Below are 17,612 nucleotides of genomic sequence, written 5' to 3' on the forward strand. Positions count from 1 at the left end.
ACAATTTTCATGTAAGGAGTGGGTAGGGAAAAATAGTCATTCACACCTTTGTCTGGCTCAGTGAATCGGAGTCTCGCTCTATCACCAGGCTTGAGTGCAGTGGCGCGATCTTGGCTCACTACAGCCTCTGCCTCCTGGGTTCCAGCGATTCTTCTGCCTCAGCCTCCAGAGTAGCTGGGGTTATAGGCACGTGCCACCATGCCCAGCTAATTTTTGTATTTTTAGTAGAGACAGGGTTTCACCATGTTGGCCAGGATAGTCTCAATCTCCTGACTTTGTGATCCACCCACCTCGGCCTCCCAAAGTGCTGGGATTACAGGCATGAGCCACTGCGCCAGCCGATCTGCATTTTTTATATAAGATGACATAAAACAAATGGAGCAGAGAAAAAAATGCAGGGAATCTGCATTTTTACATAAGATAACATAGACAAAATGGGGCAGATATGCATTTATATGTGGTGGACTGGGGGTGACTGCACCTGTAAAAATAAGCTATCAGTTTGCATTGCCACAACAAAATTTTAAGAGCTCATTAGGAATTTCCTTGTGGGCAACATATGGGGGCGGTGTGTAGCTTTCCATCTTGTAGCCATCTCATTTAGGAACCAAAAGGGAGAGGCAGGTTTGTGCGACCCAGTTCCAAGCTTGACCTTTCCCTTTGGTCAAATGAGTTTGGGGTCCCCAAATTTAATTTCCTTTCATAATAACATAAAATTCTTCTCCAAAGCAACAGTAACTACTTAATATCATCAAGTATTGTGCTCATTTTTCTCTCATACTCCAGTAATATTTTAGAGTTGGTGTAAATCATACTAGACCTTTCATATCTCTTTCCTTGTTTGTTTTCTCTTGGTAGCATTTACCAAGAATATATTATGTATTTCATTTCTTATTGTGTTTAGCATCTGTCTGACAAGCAAACAATAACTGGTGTAATAATTAGCTGTCAAAATAATTGCTGAATAAATGAAGAGCTTGGAGCTTGATAGCAAGTCCTTTATTTTGCTAATGCATTATAAAAGGTATAAGAATAGATGGACTGGAGTCTTGTGATGACCGGTAAACCTTTCCTCGCCACACTTCTCTTTCCCCTTCTCCCTTTCCCTTCCCCCAGCCCGTGTGTGTGTAAGTGTGTGTGTGGGTGTGTGTATGTTTGTGCATGTGTCTGTCTGACTCTCTCTCTTTCTCATTTCCTCCCTCTCCACAATGGACATGTCTAGGTGAGGGATGCACAAATGCAATGCTTTAAACAAAATGTAATGCTTTAAATTCAGATTAAAAATATAATACTTGTAAACTGAAGGCAGGAATAGGACAAGCAGAATTCAAGGGCCCATTGCAGCCGGTAGATATAATCCATGGAAGGATTTCTCTGCCTATCTAGAATTGCTCTGAAAGCCTTTCCTAAAGGAAGTCTTGGTTTGAGGATAGAGAGTACAAAGGTGACCATATCTGGTATAGTGATCCCTGTCCTTCCCAGGGTTGACCTTTCAAGGGGGTGGAATTACAAGCTATTCTCAGTTTGTGCTTTGGGGAGATTATCAAAGTATCACCAGGTCTATTTTATGATACACATTCAGAATCATAGTCTCTGTGTTTGAATTTCAGTCTCCAGGTACAGACCCAGAGTGACTTCCAGAATTAGAACACTAGTAGCTCCTCTTCATGAACGTTATCTTCTAAAGAGGCCCTCAGAGAGGGTAGATCAGTTTCCCTTAAGGATTTGCTCTCAGGGACATCTTGAGCTTGCGACACTAGCTAGAGATTTTCAGCAGGTTTCTGGGGAAAATGGGGGCATGGAGATGGCACTGTGAGGTAATAGAGGCAGCTGGAAGGGAAGTAGAGTACCATAAGTTCAGACAGCTCCACAAAAGACAGGCAGTTTCCTTGGGGATGGAGCCTTCATTAACGTAGTTTACTGAGGCTCCTGTCATTCCTGGCTCTTAGTAAGGATTTTCCAGATAGGACAGCTGTGATTACACAGGCAGAGAAAGATTACAGATCAGGTTACCAACCCCCTCCTACTGACTTCAGGTAGTTTGATAGGGTGAGGGCAGATTAACGCATGGAGCATGCACCCAGGGAGGAGGGGCAGAGGGAAAGAGAACGAACAGAAGGGCAAGAGAATTGGCAGAATCCTCTCTCCTACGTCTTCCTAGGCCCACAGCCGGTGCCTTTGGCGCACTGAGGTGCACAGAGTTCCTTAGCCGGGCGCAGGGCGCGCAGCCCAGGCTGAGATCCGCGGCTTCTGTGGAAGTGAGCATGGCTGGGCAGCGGGTGCTGCTTCTAGTGGGCTTCCTTCTCTCTGGGGTCCTGCTCTCAGAGGCTGCCAAAATCCTGACAATATCTACACTGGGTGAGTGCTTGGCCGGAGAATTCCCAGACAGGCGCGTCCCGGATACCCGCACTGCCAGGGCTCCAGCGAACGGCGCTTGATCAGAGTCATCCAGGCGATTTTCCAGGCTGGGCTTGCGGACCCGGCTGGAGGAGGGAGAAGCCCATCCAGCTATGGGGCAGAGAGGGGCCTCTGTTGCTGAAGTGGGGAAGATAGTTTTGAAGAAAAGAGACTCTCCTTTCCTCTCTCTTCTTGTTCAGGACGCGCTCCCCATCCCGCAGGGTTGGGGCCAGAAATTTGAGACCAGGACCAGAGCTTGAGTTCCTGCGCTGCCTTCTCCAGAGCGCAGTGGGACTTTCAGAGGCTCACCCTAAGCTCCATGGGGCGGGGGTGCGCAGTAGCTTCCAGTAGAAACGGTGGTGAGCGTTTTCAGGCTCTTGGAGACCAGGGAAAGGCGCTCCTGAGGGCAGCACCGCAAATGTTGTGAAGCTGCGTCCGGAGCCAGGGTGGCGCAGGCAGGTATTTCATGGCTGCAAGGCCAGTGGAGTGTTTTCCTCCACGGGAAACCTGGAGAACTGCCCAGGGCTGAGGAGAGGACTCAGGTCATTCGGATCTTTTGGAGCCTCCTTCTTTTACCTGTGCCGCTGACCGTTCTTGAGGGATTCATGGAACTGTTAATTCAGCATTTTGGGCCTCAGTTTTATTTTACTTTTATTTCAAAGGAAGTAGAAGATGAAAGAGAATTATATATGAGCTCGATCCGAGGATCGAGCCTCCCCAAGACTTTATTTCAATCCGTAGTGGGCTCTAATGGAGTCCTTTTAGATCACGGAGAATCAGGGCTTGTAGAGCTGGAAGGAACCACGGATCATCTGATTTAGTGTCCACTTTGGTTTTCTGAGAGGGCAACTGAGGGACAGGAAGTGAGATGCCTTCCTTAAGAGCCCACGAGGCCTCCCTAATGTCCCATGAAGAATTGTTTAGGGTTTCTTACCCCAAGACCACGCTCACCACAACTTCTGCTCTGAAGCCCTTTTCACTAAGGATTTTCAAAAATCACTAAGAAACCGTGTTAGTCCATTGCAACAGAGCTTCTTGACTTCTTGAAAGTACACCGTCCTCCTTCCTCAGACTCCAAAAGGAAGCTGGTGTCATTTCTGAATCCAGGGGCTGGAATCCTGGTCTTTTCCCCAGAAAGCCATTTGACCTCTTAAGACTCACTATGAATGGCTGTTTCTGCGAGGACCCCTTCTTCCCAATTCCCTGTTCTTACATGGATTAAAATTTGAGCAAGACCTGTTGCAGATTTGTACTTTATACATCCCTCGTTGCTTTAGACTATTCACGTCTGGGTATAAGTAAACCGAGTCATTCAGAGAGCTGCACAGTACTTCTCTACTCCCCTTCCACCTCCATCCTCAAACTCTTGGCATTTTTCCATTAATTTCTCTTCTGATCTTCCTTTTCTTTTGCTGCGGAGACCCTTAGATTCTAGTGAAGGATCTTCTAAGAGAAGATATTAACGTGATAAAATTTTTACCTCTTTTGAGGACCAAGCTTCTCTTTCCTTAGTGTGGTAGGGTTTTCCTAGAATCAGTGATTCCTTAGTTTTTGGTGCAACCAGGATCTTGTAGGCCCACCCCAAGGGCTCCACAGTTGTCCTCAGATATCTTAATTATAAGTTGAATACTGGCCAAATTGAGTAATTTCCTGCCAAATACATTTGAATCACAAAGATTTGGGCTCTAAGTAGTAGCTTCTGTCCAATGGCAGTTTCTTAGACTCACCTTGTAACTTCTATATTTCTGTCTGCTACAGTAGCATACTTTTCCAGAATAGAATGACAGATAGCTCTGACTGATTGCTCATTAGGAACTCTTCATACTAATGTTGACACTACTGTGCTGTATTTTCTATCATTGCAGTTATATTTTGGAGACAGTGTCTCTCTAGGGCCCCAATTAACAGCAGTATGTACCTTAAGATGAGCAACTTTTACAGGCGTAATCACAGAGAAGCTCATTATACTGACACAGAGACTTTGAGCCACAAATGGAAATCTTTGATGGAGGATTGCCACAGATCCTGCACATAGGACAGGAAGGCTTTGGGTGCATGTGCCAGGCATTACCCAAAGTGAGATTGAGGAACAGGAAGCGCTTGTGTCCATCTGCTCACTGTTCACCTTTCCTCTTCCCTAAACTTTTTCTGCTGAATTTCCATTCCCTCCTGCCAACTCCCATATTGTCATCAGAAACTCTATTTTCATCTGTACAGAATGACATTGTGCATTGTTTCTAGGTGGAAGCCATTACCTACTGTTGAACCGGGTGTCTCAGATTCTTCAAGAGCATGGTCATAATGTGACTATGCTTCCTCAGAGTGGAAACCTTTTAATCCCAGGTATCTTTTTTAAAAACTAATTTTTATATTCTTTTACTCTAAGAAAAAAGTGATAATATCCTTTTTATAGAGCTGCATAGTAAAATCTTTTTTGAATGTAGTCTTATTTCGGGATGAATAAATGTGTGTGTGGGTGTGTGTTCATGTTAAGTATTGGAATTCTTATTGGGGTCTGTAGACTAAGACTTCACATGCCATACTTCTGTGTTTTACCACTTACCTGAGTGTCATCCTATTCTAGACAACTTTCCACACATTATTATTAATAATTTTGAGGAACACTACACAATAGTATGGCTTAAATTTTTTTTGAACAGAAATATTTTGCCATATTTCAAGCTTTTATTATGTAAGTATAGAAGTTCTTCCTATCCCACAGGTTACTTTCTATTCTTGAGAGACTTGAAACTTATGAAAGATTTCCCAGGGAGCCTCTTAATTATGAACTGAGATGGGAATATATGATTAACATGACCTCATATGCTTGAAAATTTTGTAGCTATACATAAATTGTGCATAATGATGTCAAAATTTCTTAATTGACTCATTGCCTCCAAAGAATGGTAATTAAAATGAAACTCATCAAATTCTGTTGACAGACACGTAGAAGGAGGACCAGAGAACTTAAATAATTTGTTTAATGTCAAATGAGAAATTAATAACAGAGTTGGGTGAATCTGGGTCTTCAGGTTCTGGGTTTCTCATTCTGAGGGTTTCTGAAACTTTGAACAACATCAAAAATTAACCATCTTGGGAGAAAAAGTCTGAGTCATTATAAAATTCTGAAGGTAAACTTTAGGCCTTGTTAATGTTCAGATAGTTTTAATGCACTCTTGATCACCCTCTAGATTGAGTTTCAGAATGTTCACTGAATATCCTTTTTATACATTTCCCTTTGTATCTGCCTTATAGTCAATCTGATTTCTCAGCAGTAATATATGGTCATCTTATTTTGGTGGTTCCAATAGCCTTTGAGAAACTGCTGAAAGCTATAGACCCACTACTTTAACAGACCATGCACACCAAAATCCACAATGATTCTGTGGATCCATGGATCTGTTCAGTTTTATCTTTAGGTTCAAGTGTTGGGGTTCAGTTGTTCTGGAGTTTCTTTCAGTATTCCTCAATCTTTGGACAGTTCTGAGGTTGAGATGAAATATTCTTTCTTCTATTTTGCAGTCGTATTTGGGTAGAGCTCTGAAAATAGGAAAAACACTTGATTGGGTTGTTTTTGATAGTCTGATAGCCAAATCAGTGTATTGAAATATTTCAACATTTGTTAACTACATGTTTCCATCACTTCCTTATTTAAAACTTTAATAACTGAATGACTTCAGGGATACTGAAGAAGTGTAGGTTTCTTGTGCTCACATGTAATATTTTTCCAATTCATAACTGAAATATCAAGTATAGGATAGCAGCCTAAAGGAGAACATAATTATTTGAGGTTCTGACTCTTTTTCCTTTTAAAAAAGATTTATACTTTTTTATTGCTGCATAATAGATGTACATATTTTCAGGGTACATGTGATAACTTAATACATTTATATAATTTGTAAGGATCAAATCAGTATAATTGGGATATGCATGACCTTGAATATTTGTTCTTTCTTTATTCTAGAAACATTCAAATTATTCTCTTCTAGCTACTTTGAAATATACAATAAATTATTGTAAACTATAGTCACCCTACTTATCTTTCAAACACAAGATCTTATTTCTTCTGTAAAGCTATAGGTGTGTACTCATTAATCAACCTCTATCCATCTCCCCTCTACACTACCATTTCTGGTCTCTAGTAATCACCGGTCTACTCTTTACTTTCATAAGATCCACTTTTGTAAGCTGCTACATATGGATGAGAACATGGGATATTTCTCTTTCTATGCTTGGCTTATTTCACTTAATATAATGGCCTCTAATTCAATCCATGTTGCTGTAAATTACAGGATTTCATTATTTTCTATAGCTGAATAATATTTCATTGTGGATTTAAATCACGTTTTCTTTATCCATTAGTCCACTGATGTGCACTTAGGTTGATTGCCTTATTTTGGTTATTGTAAACAGTGCTGCAATAAACCTGAGAATGCAGCTATCTCTTCGACATACTGACTTTTTTCTTTTGGATTGTATATCCAGTAGTGGAATTGCTGCATCATATGGTAGTTCTGTCTTTAGTTTTTTGGAGATTCTTAGTAGAGTTTTCCATAGCGGCTGTACTAATTTACAGTGTATGAGGGTTCCCCTTTCTTGACTTTCTTGTCAGCATTCATTATTCCCTGTCTTTCAGATAAAAGCCATTTAACTGTGATGAGATGATATCACATTGTGATTTTGATTTGCATTTTTCTGATGATAAATAATGCTGAACATTTTCTTATATACCTGTTGGTTATTTTGAGAAATGTCTATTCAGATCTTTTTCCTATGTTTAACTAAATTATTTGCTATTAAGTTGTTTGAGCTGCTTATATATTCTGGTTATTAATCCATTGTGAAATGAATAGTTTGCAAATATTTTCTCCATTCTTTGGTTTGTCTTTTCATTTTGTTGACTGTTTCCTTTGCTGTGCAGAAGCTTTTTGGCTCAATGTAATCCCATTTGTCTATTTTGGCTTTGGTTGCCTGTACTTTTGACGTCTAACTAAAAAAGTCTTTGCTGAGACCAATATCTTGGAATAGTTCCTCAATGTCTTCTTCTAGTAGTTTCATAGTTTTAAATCTTAGAATTAAGTTTTAAATCCACTTTGACCTTATTTTTTTGTATGGTGAGAGATAGTGGTTTGGGTTTTATTGTTTGTATCTATCCAGTTTTACAGTTTCTCCAGCATCATTTATTGTAAAGACTGTCCTTTCCTCATTGTATGTTCTTGGTATCTTTATTGAAGATAAGGTCACTATACATGTGTGAGTTTTTATCTAGGCTCTTCTGTTCCATTGGTCTATGTGTTTGTTTTCATGCCAGGACCATGCTGATTTGGTTACTATATGTTTGCAGTGTATTTTGAAGTCATGTAGTTTGATGCCTCTGGCTTTAATCTTTTTGCTGAGGATCGCTTTGGTTACTTAGGATCTTTTATGGTTCCATATACATTTTATAATTTTTTTTCTATTTCTCTGAATAATGTCGTTGATAATTTGATAATAATTGCATTGAATTTGTAAGTTTGCTTTGGATAGTTTTGGCATTTTAACAACATTTATTCTTCTAGTCCATGAACAAGGAATAGCTTTCAATTTCTTGTGTCCTCTTCAATTTCTTTCAGTGGAGTTTTACAGTTTTCCATATATATCTTTTACATCTTTTGTTAAATTGATTTCTAGGTATTTTATATTTTTTTGTAGCTATTATAAATGGAATTTCTTTATTGCTCTCTTTTTCAGGTTGTTTGCTGTTGGCACATGGAAATGCTACTGATTTTTGTATGTTGATTTTTTTATCCTGCAACTTTACTGAATTTGCTTATGAATTCTAATAGTTTTTTGCTGGGGTCTCTAAGTTTTTTAAGTATAAAATCATGTTTTCTGTGAACAAGGCTAATTTGACTACTTCCTTTCCAATTTGGATGTCTTTATTTCTCTTGCCTAACTTCTCTGTCCAGAACTTCCACTATGATGTTGAATAAAAGTAATGGAAGTGGGCATCCTTGTCTTATTTCAGATCTTAGCTATTTTCAATTTTTCGCTATTTGATATGATGTTAGTTGTGGTGTCTCATATATAGCCTTTATGATTTTGAGGTATGTTCCTTCTATACCTAGTTTGTTGAGGGTTTTTTTTTTAAATCATAAAAAGGTGTTGGATTTTGCTGAATGCTTTTATGCATCTATTGAAATGATTATATGGTTTTTGTTCTTGGTTCTGTTAATGTGATGTATCATGTTTGTTGATTTGCATATGTTGAACTACCCTTGCATCCTTGGGATAAATCTCACTTGATCATGGTGAATGATCTTTTTAATGTGTTGTTGAATTTGATTTGCTAGTATTTTGTTGAGGATTTTGCATCTATCTTCATCTGTTATATTGGCCTATAGTTTTTTTTTTTTTTTCCTTATTATGCCCCGGTCTGATTTTGGTATCAGAGTATGGCTGGTCCTATAGAATGAGTTTGAAAATAGTCCCTGATCTTTAATTGTTTTGAAGTCTTTGAGTAGAATAGGAATTAGTTATTTGGATGTTTGATAGAATTCATCAGTGAATTCATCAGGTCCTGGGCTTTTCTTTAATGAGAGACTCTTTATTATGGCTTTGATCTCATTCTTCATCATAAGTTTGTTGAGGTTTTCTATTTCTTCATAGCTCAGTCTTGGTAGGTTTTATGTGCCTTGGAATTTATCCTTTTCTTCTAGGTTTTCCAATTTGTTGGCATATTGTTGTTTGTAATAATATAGAGACTTTTAATGATACTTTGTATTTCTGTGGTCTCAGTTGTTATATCTTTTTTTCTGTTTCTGATTTTATTTTTTTGATCTTCTTTTTATTTTTTAGTCTGGTGTATTAGTCTGTTTTCACATTGCTGTAAAGAACTACTTGAGACTGGGTAATTTATGAAGAAAAGAGGTGCAATTGACTCACAGTTCCACAGGATGTATAGGAAGTGTGGCTGGGAGGCCTCAGGAAACTTACAATTGTGGCAGAAGGTGAAGGGAAAGCAAGCACATCTTACCATGGTGGAGTAGGAGAGAAAGAAAGCAAGGCAGGAAGTGCTACACACTTTCAAACATCCAAATCTCATGAGAACTCAGTCACTGTCACGAGAACAGCAAGGGGAAATCTGCACACATGATCCAATCACCTCCCACCAGGCCTCTTCTCCTACACTAAGGATCACAATTTGAGGCGAGGTTGGGTGGGGTCACAAAGCCAAGCTGTGTCATTCCACCCCTGGCCCATTCCAAATCTCATGTCCTTCTTATAATTCAAAACAAAACCATGCATTTTCAACAGTCCCTCAAAATCTTAACTCATTCCAGCCTTAATTCAAAAGTCCAAGTCCAAAGTTTCATCTGGAGCAAGACAAGTCCCCTCTGCCTGTGAGCCTTTTAAATCTAAAACAAGTCAGTTACTTCCAAGATACCATGAGAGTGTAGTCATTGGGTAAATACTCCCATTCCAAATGGGAGAAATTGTCCTCAACAAAGGGAGTATAGGCCCCATGCAAGTCTTAAACCCAGCAAGGAAGCCATTAAATCTTAAAGTGCCAAAATAATTTCCTTTGATTCCATATCTCACATCCAGGGCATGCTGATGCAAAGGATGGCCTTCCAAGACCTTGGGCAGCTCTGTCCCTGTGGCTCTGCAAGGTATAGCCCCTATGACTGCTTTAGTGATCTGGTGTTGAATGCCTAAAGCTTTTCCAGGAGGATGGTGCAAGCTGTTGGTGGTTCTACCATTCTGGGGTCTGGAGGACAGCTCCACTAGGCAATGCCTCAGTGGGGACTTTGTTTGAGGGCTTCAGCCCCACATTTCTCCTCTGCACTGCCCTGGTAGACGTTCTCCATGAGTGCTCCACCCCTGCAGCAGACATGAAGGCATTTTCATATGTCCTCTGAAAACTAGATGGAGGCTTCCAAATCTCAACTCTTGCCTTCTGCATACCTGCAGGCCTAACTCCACATGGAAACCACCAAGTCTTGGTGCTTGCACCCTCTGAAGCAATGACCTTAGCTGTACCTGGGCCTCTTTTAGCCATGACTGGAGCTGGAGCAGCTGGAGGTGCCATGTCTCCAGGCTGAACAGAGCAGTGGGGTCCTGGGCCTAGCTCACAAAACCATTTTCCCCTCCTAGGCCTCTGGGCCTGTGATTGTAGGGGCTGCCATGAAGGTCTCTGACATGCCTTAGAGATATTTTCCCCATTGTCTTGGTTATTAACATTTGGCTCCTCTTTACTTATACAAGCTTCTGCAGGTAGCTGCTTGAATTTCTCCCCAGAAAATGGGTTTTTCTTTTCTACCACATGATCAGGCTGCAAATTTTTCAAAAGTTTATACTCTATTTCCCTTTGAAATATAAGTTCTTTTTGCTTATGCAAATGAACATGGGCTTTTAGAAGCAGCCAGACCATGTCTTGAATGCTTTGCTGCTTAGAAATTTCTTCAGCCAGATACCCTAATTATCTCTCTCAAGTTCAAAGTTTCACAAATCTCTAGAGCAAGGTCACAATGCCACTAGTTTCTTTGCTAAAGCATAGCAAGAGTGACCTTTGCTTCATTTCCCAGTAAGTTCCTCATTTCCATCTGAGATCACCTCAGCCTGGACTTCATTGTCCATATCACTGTCAGCATTTTGGTCAAAATCATTCAACAAGTCTCCAGAAAGTTCCAAACTTTTCCACATCTTCCTGTCTCCTTCTGAGCCCTCCAAACTGTTCCAACCTCTGCCTATTACCCAGTTGCAAAGTCATTTCTACGTTTTTAGGTATCTTTATAGCAATGCCTCACTTCTCTGGTACCAATTATCTGTATTAATCTATTTCCACACTGCTATGAAGAACTACCTGAGATGGGTAATTTATGAAGAAAAGAGGTATAATTGACTCACAATTCCACAGACTGCACAGGAAGCATGGCTGGGAGGCCTCAGGGAACTTACTTTTACATACAGCAGAAGGCAAAGGGGAAGCAAGAATGTCTTACCATGGTAGAGCAGGAGAGGAAAATGAGCAAAGGAGGAAGTGCTGTACACACTTTCAAACAACAAGATATTGTGAGAACTCACTCACTATCATGAGAACAACCAGAGGGAAATCTGCCCTCATGATCCAATCATCTCTCACCAGGTCCCTCTTCCAATACTAAGGATCACAACTTGAGATAAGATTTGGATGGGAACACAGCCACACCATATCATCTGGCTAAAGATTTGTTGATTTTGTTTATTCTTTTAAAAAGTCAACTTTTTGCTTCATTGATCTTGTGTCTTTGTTTTAGTCTCAATTTCACTTATTTCTGCTCTGATGTTTTTACTTTTTTCTTTCTACTAATTTTGATTTTTTTTTTTTTGGTTCTTGTTTTTAGAGTTCCTTGAAGTGTATCATTAGATTGTTTATATGAAGCCTTTTGAACATTTTAGTATAGGCATTTATTACTATCAACTTAACTCCAGTGTTTCTTTGTTGACTTTCTGTCTAGATAATCTGTCCGTTACTGAAAGTGGGATGTTGAAGTTCCCTACTATTATAGTATTGCACTCTATCTCTCTCTTTAGATCTATTTATGTTTGCTTTGTATACTTGGGAGCTCTGGTATGAAGTGCACAGATATGTAAAATTGTTATTATCTTTTTGCTGAACTGACCCTTTAATCATTCTATAGAGACCTTCTTTGTCTCTTTTTACAGTCTTTTATTTGTATTCTTTTTTTTTTTTTTTTTGACAGAGTCTTGCTCTGTCAGCCAGGCTGGAGTGCAATGGCACAATCTTAGCTCACTGCAACCTCTGTCTCCCGGCCTCAAGCTATTCTTCTGCCTCAGCCTCCCAAGTAGCTGGGATTACAGACATGTGCCACCACACCCAGCTAATTTTTGTATTTTTGGTAGAAACGAGGTTTCTCCATGTTGGCCAGGCTGGTCTCGTACTCCTGACCTCAGGTAATCTGCCTGCCTCTGCCTCCCAAAGTGCTGGGATTACCGGCGTGAGCCACCGCGCCCGGCCATATTCTATCTAATCTGATATGTAAGTATAGTATTCCTGCTCGTTTTTGGTTTCCAGTTGCATGGCATATCTTTTCCCATCCCTTCACTTTTACTCTACTGTGTCTTTATGGGTATAGTGTTTTTTTTTAAAATGTAGCATATAGTTGAGTCTTGTTTCTTTCTCCATTCAGCTATATGCCTTTTAATTGGATAATTGAGTCCATTTATATTCAGTACTTTTTTTTTTTGATATATAATTACTTTTTGTTGCTTGTTTTCTGGTTGTTTTGTAACTCCTTTCTTTCTTCCATTCTGTCTTTATTTGTGGGTAAGTTGTTTCCTCTGGCAGCATGTTTAATTCATTGCTTTTTATTTTTAATGAATCCTATTATAAATTTTTGTATTGTGGTTGCCATGAGGCTTCTAAAATATCTTATAGACATAACAAATTATTTTAAATAAATGATAACTTAGGTCACAAAGAACAGAATACAAACAATAATCAAAAAGAGAAAAATGACCTCTGCACTTTAACTTCATCCCTCCCTCATTTTGACTTTGTGCTATCTCAATGTGTATACTTTTGTATTGCCTATCTATTAATAGGTTGCTGTGGCTATTATTTTGTTTTCAATAGATTTGTCTTTTGGGCTTCGTAGTAGAGTAATGAGTGGGTTTCACACCACAATTACAGTATAGAGTATTCTGGTTGCATCCATGCACTTAATTTTACTAGTGGATTTTATACCTTCAAATATTTTATTTTTGCATGTTATTGTTTTTTTTTCCCCCAGATTGGAGAGCTCTCTTTAGCCTTTCTTATAAGACAGATCTGGTAATCTAGTAGCTGTGAATTCTCATAGCTTTTATTTGGGAGATACTCTGTCTCTCTTTCGTATTGGAAGGATAGCTTTACTGTATACAATATTCTTGGGTAACAGGTGTTCTTCTTTCAGCACTTTGAAAATGTCATTTTACTCTCCCTGGCATGTATGGTTTCCATTGTGAAGTCTGTTTTCAGATGAATTATACCTCTTTTTTATGTTACTTGGCACTTTTCTCTTGGTGCTTTTAGGATCCACTCTTTGTCCTTGATCTTTGAGAATTTATTATATACCTTGGGGTAGTTTTATGTGGGTCTGTTTGGTGTTCCCTGACCTTCCTTTTCCTGGATATTTATCGCCTTTTCAAGTTTTGGAAAGTTTTCTGTTACTATTTATTTGAAGATTTCTATCCCTTGCTCTTGCCCAACTCCCTCTTGAACACCAATACTTTTTAGATTTGGTCTTTTGAGGTAATTTTATATACCTTGTAAGTAATCTTTGTTCCATTTCATCCTTTTTTTCTGTCTTTTCTCCTCTGACTTTATATTTTCAAATAGGCTGTTTTTGAGCTTACTGATTCTTTCCTCTACTTGATCCATCTTGCTGTTGAACATCTCTAATGAATTATTCAGTTCAGCAAATGTGTTTCTTGGTGCCAAGATTTGTTTGATTTTTTCCTATTATTTCATTTAAAACATTTTTTAGAGATAGGTCTTGCTCTATCACCCAGGCTGGAGTACAGTGGTGCTGCAATCATAGCTCATTGCAGCCCTGAACTTCTGAGTTCAAGAGATCCTCTGCCTTAGCTTCCTGAGTAGCTGGGACTATAGGCCTGTGCCAACTAATTTATTTTTTGATTGATTTATTTTTTTTTGAGATGGAGTCTCGCTCTGTTGCCCAAGCTAGAGTGCAGTGGTGCAATCTCGGCTCACCGCAACCTTCACCTCCCAGGTTCAAGCAGTTCCCCTGCCTCAGCTCCCCGAGTAACTGGGACTACAGGCACACACCACCACGTCTGGCTAAATTTTTTTGTATTTTTAGTAGAAACGGGGTTTCACCATGTTGGCCAAACTGGTCTTGAACTCCTGACCTCAGGAGATCCACCCTCCTTGGCTTCCCAAAGTGCTGGGATTACAGGCACGAGCCTCCGTGCCCAGCTGATTTCTTTTTTTTAAAGATGGGGTCTCTCTATGTTGCCCAGGCTGGTCTTGAACTCCTGCCCTCAAGCAATCCTCCCACCTCAGCTTCTGAGTAGCTGATGTTACATGCGTGAGCCACTGTGACTGGACTAATTCAGTTTTTCAAATTAAATTTCTCTGATAAATTTCTGAATTACTCTTCTGTGTTATCTTGGAGATTGACGAATTTCTTTAAAACTACTCTTTTGAATTCTTGGTCAGAGAGTTTACATATTGCCATCTTATTAGGGTCAGCCACTGATTTCTTGTGTCTGTCTGGGGAGGTCATGATTCTCCATTTCATGTTGTTTCTTGTGGATATAGGTCTATGTCTTTGCATTGAAGGATTAGTTATTTTTTCCAGTTTTCTTTGTCTGTCTTATCTTGGTTTCAATTGGATATGTTTGGTTAGAAATTCTTTGCACTTTGCCTGTTGATTTTTTTTTTCTTGCTTTTTATTTTCCACTAGGCTGCTGCCTCCTTTTCAGCTCTAGATGGCACCTTAATCCCAGGTTTGCCTTGGTTCTAGCACAGTCAGAGTGCCACTCATCCTGAACCAAGAAAGTCCCAAAAGGGATATATTGGTAGTGTAGGGAGGCTGGTTAGGGATTTGCGTCGAAAAGACCTGTGGAATGGACCTTTTACAGCATGGTGTTACTGAACATCCATTCTGATTTGGCATCTCCTTTGACTGAGTTACAGAGCAGAGTATCCAGAGTTGGAAATGGTAGTCCTGCCTCCTCCCTTTGTTTCTGGGCTCCCTTTGTCTCTGTCCTCAAGGCTATTTCTCCTTTCAGACACTCTCATGCTTCTTGTGGGTTGAGGCAGGGACAGGTCTTCTATCAGAGGACCCAAGATGGTGGGGAAGTTGGTTGTCCACCTCGACTTCACTTTTTTCAGTGTAAAAGTGAGAGACAGGGGAAAATTTTTGACATGCTTGGTGATGGGCAGATATGGGGGAGGGGCATCATAGATATGGAATTTCAGTTCTCTTAATGCCTATTTGGAGTTTTTTCACTCTTCTGTGGCCCTTGGAACTGTCTCCTTCTCATATTTGAGTTCTGGGATATTGCAGGTGATAATTTCAGCACTGTATATTTATTTTTGGTTTTCTGTAATTGGGGAGAGAAGCTAGCTTGATTCTCTGACACCATTTTGGAAGCAGAAGGCCTCTTTTTCTTTCTTTCTTTAAGACAGTTTTCTGTGCCTCACTGTCTACCTGGTATATTTTTCTCCAAGTGACAGGTCCTCATTGTTTTTGGGTGACTGCCCAAGTTATATCAGTGATCTTCATGGGCTGACTCCAAACACTCAGGGCAGTGATTTTCTTCTCCTGACCAGAAAATTCTCATCCTGACTGGCAGGTCAATTTTGAGTTTTTTAGTAACTAGGTAGGAGAGCAGATCAATAGCTAATATGAGGAAGTCTATAATTGCAATTCAGGTTTCTAATTTGGCCACTGGGCTTTTCTCTTTCTCTATAAGTGGTGTTTACCGTAGCCCTGAGGAGTGAAATGTACAGCATCTTTATCTGTCATAAAAGGTAAAATAATTTCATGTTGTTAAGATTTATGGAACTTAATAAAGTAAAATTGCCTTTCTTCTGAATATCAGAACCCATGGATAGATAATGACAGGAGTTAGATAATGATCAAAATGCCATACTTTTTCCAACTGCTTGGAAAACTTATCTTTAGATCTTTACTAAATATCAAGAGTTGAATCCAAGATGAGTAGGGGTTTGGAGAGAGGCCTTGTATGATGTCTGGGTATTATGCTACCTGATTATTTCTGGTAGTCATTCCTGACCTTGGTAGTGTTCTGACATATATGTACTGAGCTGTTCTCTGGAAGATCCCAACTTGATTTTTCTCTCTGCAGCTCTCTCCCCTCTGGTATTGTTTTGTGAATTCTGTCTGTCTTGTTTTCTCTGAAATCTGAATCCAGTCTCCTCCATTCAGGGAGAAGCCCTGGAGCTCTATTATGAAAATGTTCTCCAGCCGGTAATAAATGTTCTGCACTGACTGGTGTGCAGTGTTTAGAAACAATTTTTTTTTAAAAATAAATTGTATCTTCTTTATTTTTAGTTGTTTAAAGTAGGAAGGTAAATCTGCTCTATTACTTCCTCATGGCCACAGATTGAACTTCCTTTTCTTCATTTTTAAAACATTTTACAGAAGCAATATTGACCTATAAATAATAAACTGCATATATATAAAGTATACAATTAGAAGCTGGGCGCAGTGTGATATGTTTTGACTGTGTCCCCACCAGAATCTCATCTTAAATTCCCATGTGTTGTGGAAGAAACCTGGTGGGAAGTAATTAAATCATGAGGGCAGGTCTTTCCTGTGCTATTCTTGTGATAGTGAATAAGTCACATGAGATCTGATGGTCTTAAGAAAGGGGAGTTTCCCTGCACGAGCTCTCTCTCTCTTGCCTGCTGTGACGTAAGACATGCCTTCTGCCTCCTGCTATCATTCCCCAGCTATATGGAACTGTGAGTCCATTAAATATATTTTTCTTTAAAAATTACCCAGTCTTAGGTATATCTTTATCAGCAGCATGAAAACAAAATAATACAGTAAATTGGTACTGGTAGAGTGGGGTGCTGCTGTAAAGACACCCAAAAAAGTGGAAGCGACTTTGGAACTGGGTAACAGGCAGAGGTTGGAACAGTTTGGAAGGCTCAGAAGGAGACAGGAAGATGTGGAAAAGTTTGGAACTTCCTAGAGACTTGTTGAATTTTTTTGACAAAAATGATGATAGTGATATGGACAATGAAGTCCAGGCTGAGGTAGTTTCAAATAGAGATGAGGAACTTATGAGGATCTTGCTATGTTTTGGCAAAGTGATGGGGGCATTTTGCCCCTGCCCTAGAGATTTGTGGAACTTTGAACTTCAGGGAGATGATTTAGGGTATCTGGTGGAAGAAATTTCTAAGCAGCGAAGCATTCAAGATGTGACTTGGGTGATTTTAAAAGCATTCAGTTTTATAAGGGAAGCGGAGTATAAAAGTTGAAAAAATTTGTGGCCTGACAATGTGATAGAAAATAAAATCCCATTTTCTGAGGAGAAATTCAAGCTGCTGCAGAAATTGCATAAATAAGGAGAAGCCGAGTGTTAATCCCCAAGACGGTGGGGAAAATGTCTCCAGGGCATGTCAGAGGTCTTCAGTCTTTACAACAGCCCCTCCCATCACAGGCCCAGAGGCCTAGGAGGAAAAGATGGTT

At 39.7% G+C, this 17,612-nt stretch overlaps 1 protein-coding gene across 2 annotated transcripts in view; it reads left to right on the forward strand.

Annotated features, from left to right (window-relative positions):
* The first annotated feature begins 1,924 nt into the window (after positions 1–1,924).
* LOC105473071 (UDP glycosyltransferase family 3 member A1) overlaps positions 1,925–17,612 on the forward strand; it is a 44,885-nt gene continuing 29,197 nt past the window's right edge. Inside the window, exons 1-2 of one of the 2 annotated variants that reach the window (XM_011726685.2) lie at positions 1,925–2,358; positions 4,639–4,740. In XM_011726685.2, coding sequence (XP_011724987.2) covers positions 2,265–2,358; positions 4,639–4,740 — 196 coding nt within the window. In that variant the 5' untranslated portion in view covers positions 1,925–2,264. The remainder of the gene's footprint in view (positions 2,359–4,638; positions 4,741–17,612) is intronic. The other variant, XM_011726686.3, reaches the window with a different exon arrangement.

Source organism: Macaca nemestrina, chromosome 6 (genome assembly GCF_043159975.1).
Source record: "Macaca nemestrina isolate mMacNem1 chromosome 6, mMacNem.hap1, whole genome shotgun sequence".
NCBI classification, from domain to species: Eukaryota; Metazoa; Chordata; class Mammalia; order Primates; family Cercopithecidae; genus Macaca; species Macaca nemestrina.